This window comes from Littorina saxatilis, linkage group LG9 (genome assembly GCF_037325665.1).
Source record: "Littorina saxatilis isolate snail1 linkage group LG9, US_GU_Lsax_2.0, whole genome shotgun sequence".
Taxonomy (NCBI): Eukaryota; Metazoa; Mollusca; class Gastropoda; order Littorinimorpha; family Littorinidae; genus Littorina; species Littorina saxatilis.
In genome coordinates, this window is record NC_090253.1 from 25,562,812 (window position 1) to 25,568,782 (window position 5,971).

At 41.0% G+C, this 5,971-nt stretch overlaps 1 protein-coding gene across 1 annotated transcript in view; it reads left to right on the forward strand.

Annotated features, from left to right (window-relative positions):
- Window positions 1–3,488: 3,488 nt before the first annotated feature.
- Window positions 3,489–5,971, forward strand: part of LOC138976884 (chitin-binding domain protein cbd-1-like) — a 3,619-nt gene continuing 1,136 nt past the window's right edge. The window contains exons 1-3 of the mRNA XM_070349771.1: window positions 3,489–3,507; window positions 3,778–3,922; window positions 5,820–5,965. Coding sequence (XP_070205872.1) covers window positions 3,489–3,507; window positions 3,778–3,922; window positions 5,820–5,965 — 310 coding nt within the window. The remainder of the gene's footprint in view (window positions 3,508–3,777; window positions 3,923–5,819; window positions 5,966–5,971) is intronic.

A 5,971-nucleotide genomic window follows, 5' to 3' on the forward strand; every position in this document is an offset into this window, starting at 1 on the left:
GACCGTATACTCGTAGCATCGTCAGTCCACCGCTCATGGCAAAGGCAGTGAAATTGACAAGAAGAGCGGGGTAGTAGTTGCGCTGAGAAGGATAGCACGCTTTTTTGTACCTCTCTTCGTTTTAACTTTCTGAGCGTGATTTTAATCCAAACATATCATATCTATATGTTTTTGGTATCAGGAACCGACAAGGAATAAGATGAAAGTGCTTTTAAATTGATTTCAAAAATGTAATTTTGATAATAATGTTTATATTTTTAATTTTTAGAGCTTGTTTTTAATCCAAATATAACATATTTATATGTTTGGAATCAGAAAATGATGGAGAATAAGATGAACGTACATTGGGATCGTTTTATAATTTTTTTTATTTTTTTTTTTTACAATTTTCAGATTTTTAATGACCAAAGTCATTAATCAATTTTTAAGCCACCACGCTGAAATGCAATACCGAAGTCCGGCCTTCGTCGAAGATTGCTTGGCCAAAATTTCAACCAAGTTGGTTGAAAAATGAGAGCGTGACAGTGCCGCCTCAACTTTCACGAAAAGCCGGATATGACGTCATCAAAGACATTTATCAAAAAAATGAAAAAAACGTTCGGGGATATCATACCCAGGAACCCTCATGTCAAATTTCATAAAGATCGGTCCAGTAGTTTGGTCTGAATCGCTCTACACGCACGCACGCACACACACATACACACACACACACATACACCACGACCCTCGTTTCGATTCCCCCTCTATGTTAAAACATTTAGTCAAAACTTGACTAAATGTAAAAAACACAAAACAAACTAGGATCGGGGAGAGGGGGGGGGGGGCTTTGCGTCCTCACAGGAAGCTTTCCTAAAAGGGACATGTGCGTGTCTATTGATGATAAATGTTTATAGCGTGTCTTTTCAGCTTTCTTCGATCATTTATACTAATTGCAACGGTGGGACAGACTTGTTTACGCCGGACACATTCGAATACATTTACATCAACCTCCTGTCGTCGTTGCTTCCATTTTACAAACTGACATGGCAAAGTCTTTGATCAACAGACGCTCAACGTTCTAGTCGCCACGGCAGTTACCTTTAAGGCTCTCCTTAAATTGAGTCCCAAGTTGAAATCGCAAAAATTCAGTCCCAAAGCTTCGTGCAGCGAGCTTCGAGAAGAAGACTTCACGAAGTCGACTTCGCCCAGTTGACATCAAGATTTACGGAGAATCAGCAGTTAACAAGGAAACTCTGAATTAGTAGTCCTTGTGTCGTCTGCCGCTCAGTCTGCGCAAAGGCAACTTCCGTTCCGTACTCCACGAAAAATTTACTCCGGAGTAAAAATTTCGTACGAAATTCTTACTCCGAGTAAATTTTTCGTACGAGAAAAGAACTCCCCAAGGCACGAAAAAATTACTCCCTCCACGAAATTTTTACTCCCCATTTTTTTTTACTTCCAGTAAAAATCTCGTACGCGAAAATGGGATGCGGGCGAAGGGATAATGCCAATATGTGATCTCGCGCAAACGAATGTCGCGCTACCCTCCCTCCACCCTTTCCACCACCAAGACTAACAGGGGACAAGGGAGTATAAATTTCGTACACCTGACATGGGAAGTTAAATTGCTCGTGTTAGGGTGAAGTAATTTATTCGTTTTTTATTCGTCTGGGGAGTAACATTTTTGTTCGAAATGTTTAATCGGAACTCACCTGTCGTGGGGAGTAATTTTCTCGTGCAATGGGGGAGTGGATTTTTCGTAAAGGGAGTAACATTTTCGTACGAAATTTTTACTCCGGAGTAAAAATCTCGTGGGAGTAATTTTCTCGTGTTACACCGGTTAAAAAAAAAGCAGAGAGTTTGTTCGAAGTCTTGACCATGCTATTTTGTAGAATGTTATGAAGTTTTATTGTCATACGTTTTCTTTACACAATGTTACTAAAGCCATTTTCTCGCTTTGTGACTCCTGTATTGGCCAGGAACGGGGAAATTGCTGCTCGGGTCGATCAGTCCCACCAAACATAGTCTGTTTATCTTGTTCTAATATATTTTCAGAATGTGTAGAAACAAGGTGAAAAACATGAGAGAAATCTACCGGACAGACTTTATGACACAGAATTTTGTACATGATGACATGCCAGGAATCAAACAAAATCTAAATATTAGCGGAGTCGATTTTCGGGGTCAATCGTTGTCGTATGTTTTTAAGTCCGTTCACTGTTTTGACCGTTCTGACGTTTCATTCGCTTGTGTCTTCCCTGCAAGCGGCTGGACATTTTGTCAGATACCTTTTGTCTACTTATTGTTTGTCTGACCGCTGGGTGATATACAATAATACAATACAATACAATACAATACAATACAATACAATACAATACAATACAATAAACTTTATTAATCTCTAAAAGAGAAATTGCATTGCTGAGCTTTTGTGTCCGTAATAAAACATACATAAAACATTCAAAAATAAACATTTGTTCTTTGTCATTCATACATTCTTGTGTTCTTATACATTTCTTCAATTCATGCATCATTATTCTATCATATCTGTGAATGTAACGTTTTGTGTTGTCAATAGTTAAACGTTCGTATAGCATACCTTTCTTGTTTTTTGATTCTCAGGAATGTTTTATTTCAGGTCATAGCCCATAAATAGGGTGATACACAATTACAAATAGAAATGCATAGAAAACATGTTAGGCGCACAGGCAATCTGCTATAATGTTTGTTTGTTTGTTTATTTGTTGCTTAACGTCCAGCCGACTACGCAGAGCCATATCAGGACGAGGAAGGGGGGGATGAAGGGGGCCACTTGTCAAGCGATTCCTGTTTACAAATGCACTAACCCATTACTTGTGTCCCAGCAGGCTTTAGTAAAACTAAATTAATACCTACTGGAAGATTACCAGTTTCCAGTATGTTAAAATAGGCTTAACCTATCTACTGCTGGACTTACATCAGAACACTAACAGATTAAACTATACATGAATCGCGAGACAAGCGGCAAGAGAAGAGATTTTTGGAAAAAATACAGGTGAATGAGCAAGAAGGCAGAAAAAAGAAAAGAATTCATGAAGAAAAAGAGAGCATGACAGGAAAGAGGAACCAAAAATCTACCTAACAGCAAACTAGAAAGCTCCTGCGGTTCCAAAAACAGGAGGGGCCTTTAATTTCATAACCGCAGTGCCCCACTGCGGGAATCTGCTATAACGGGTCAATCATAATATATATGTAAAACTGGAACTCCTCCACGCACTTGCACTCTCGTGTGCACTGTACTGATTTACAATCACCCGCACCTATACGCAAAGTGACCATCCCCTAATTATATACATATACAATATTTATTTATTTTCTCATCTTTAAAAAAAACATTTTTCTAGATTATTTTATGTAACTATAAGTGGTCGTTGTCCATGAATTGTTTTTAATGCTTGTATATGTTATTTCTTACGAGAAAACTTTTTATGTAAAATATTAAATTTCAATGTCTAATGTAAAGCGCCATCATGAGACTGCCATTTGGCGGTGAACAGCGCTATAAAACAATGCTTTTTTTTAAAATTATTATTATTATAAATATTTATTTCTATACAGATTCTCACACACATCAAGCTGAACGTTGTGTTTTGATTCGTTATGATGTGGCAACGCCGTTGCCTTGAATATGTGCGCAATATAAATTGCATAAAAATTAAAAATAAAAATAAATCCCTGCGCTTAGAACTGTACCCACGGAATACGCGCGATATAAGCCTCATATTGATTGATTGATTGATTGATTGATGTGTGTTTCAGCGCTGTGTTTTGACTGCACCAAGGTTGCAGACGGGGTGTACGAGGCGGGGTGCAAGTCCTTCGTGGTCTGTGCCAACGGCGTTGCCACGCTCAAAGAGTGCGAACAGAGCAAGGTCTACGATGCCCCCTCGGGCGCTTGCGCTGAGTGAGTCACTTTGTTCATATCATTGCAGTTTTATGACAGTGAGTGAACTGAAAACGAAGTATGGCTGCCTAAATGGCGGGGGATAACGGTCGTACACGGTAACAACCCGCTGGTGCAAAACAGGAATGTACTTGCGAGTTGCGGCCCATTAACGCAGAAGAAGAAGAAGAAGAAGAAGAAGAAGAAGAAGAAGAAGAAGAAGAACAAGAAGAAGAAGAAGAACAAGAACAAGAACAACAACAACAACAACAACAACAACAAGAAGATGACATGGCCACAAGGAGAAATCGTTGTGCCTGAACTTGAAGAAGCTAGCGTTAGTTTGAATCCTTAGCTTGGGAGATATTGTTCAACTTCAGTTTTGGCTTTCTTTTGGCTTAGGATTAGAGCAGTCTAAGAAAGCACATCCAAGCATACAATCCCCAGGAGTTGAGATCATCTTACTTGACCATAAATCAAACATTTAACTGGACTATCGGTTTTATTTTGCATACATGTCTCTGCTTCTGCTCGAAGGTCTTCTTCCCCTCGGCCATTGTATCTGGCAGTAAGCAATGGTCGTCATTGACTCTTTATTAGTCGGTCGGTCGTCGGAAAATGGAAGGTGTCGCTATCTGGAGGTCAATGATAGTGTGCGAGACATCCATGGCCAGAACATTGATCGGACAACGGAATGTGTCGTTAGTGGGAGGGTTCGATGTAATTTTATGGGAGGGTTTGCTGCAGGAACCTCGCTAACTATCAAGTATGACCGTATGCGTGACAGTGAGTCACCCAGCTAACCATAACTATAAGAGTAGGGCGTTTACTCGATACTGGGCGTATACAAGGTAGTTTACGGAACGTTGGCAGTCTCTTAGTTTTTGGATTTTATAAGTTATGACTGTATGTGTGTGTGACAGTAACTATAAGTTATGACTGTATGTATGTGTGACAGTAATTATAAGTTATGACTATGTGTGTGACAGTAACTATAAGTTATGACTGTATTTGTGTGACAGTGAGAGCAAGATGGCCTCCTTGTGGCATAACTATAAGTTATGACTGTATTTGTGTAACAGTAACTATAAGTTATGACTGTGTGTGTGTGACAGTGAGAGCACGATGGCCTCCTTGTGGCATAACTATGAGTTAGGACTGTATGTGTTTGGTAGAGAGAGCAAGATGGCCTCTTTGTGGCATAACTATAAGTTATGACTGTATGTGTGGCAGTGAGAGCAAGATGGCCTCCTTGTGGCATAACTATAAGTTATGACTGTGTGTGTGTGACAGTGAGAGCAAGATGGCCTCCTTGTGGCATAACTATAAGTTATGACTGTATGTGTGACAGTGAGGACAGCGTGGTGCCTCCCTGTGGCACGATGGTCTCTTAGTTTTTGGATTCTATAAGTTATGACTGTATGTGTGTGGCAGTGAGAGCAAGATGGCCTCCCTGTGGCACGATGGTGTCTTAGATTTTGGATTCTGCAAGTTATGACTGTATGTGTGGCAGTGAGGGCAGGCTGGGGCCTCCCTGTGGCACGATGGTCTCTTAGTTTTTGGATTCTATAAATTATGACTGTATGTGTGGCAGTGAGGGCAGCGTGGGGCCTCCGTGTGGCACGATGGTCTCTTAGTTTTTGGATTCTATAAGTTATGACTGTATGTGTGGCAGTGAGAGCAGCGTGGGGCCTCCCTGTGGCACGATTGTCTCTTAGTTTTTGGATTCTATAAGTTATGACTGTATGTGTGGCAGTGAGGGCAGCGTGGGGCCTCCCTGTGGCACGATGGTCTCTTAGGTTTTGGATTCTACAAGTTATGACTGTATGTGTGGCAGTGAGAGCAGCGTGGGGCCTCCCTGTGGCACGATGGTCTCTTAGTTTTTGGATTCTATAAGTTATGACTGTATGTGTGGCAGTGAGGGCAGCGTGGGGCCTCCCTGTGGCACGATGAAGGACTGCAGCAAATCAGCTGATGGCAAGTTCGCCGACACTGACCAGCAGTGCAAGTCCTACTACACCTGTTCCGGGGGCACCTTCTTCGGACACAACTACTGCGCTAAAGGTCAGC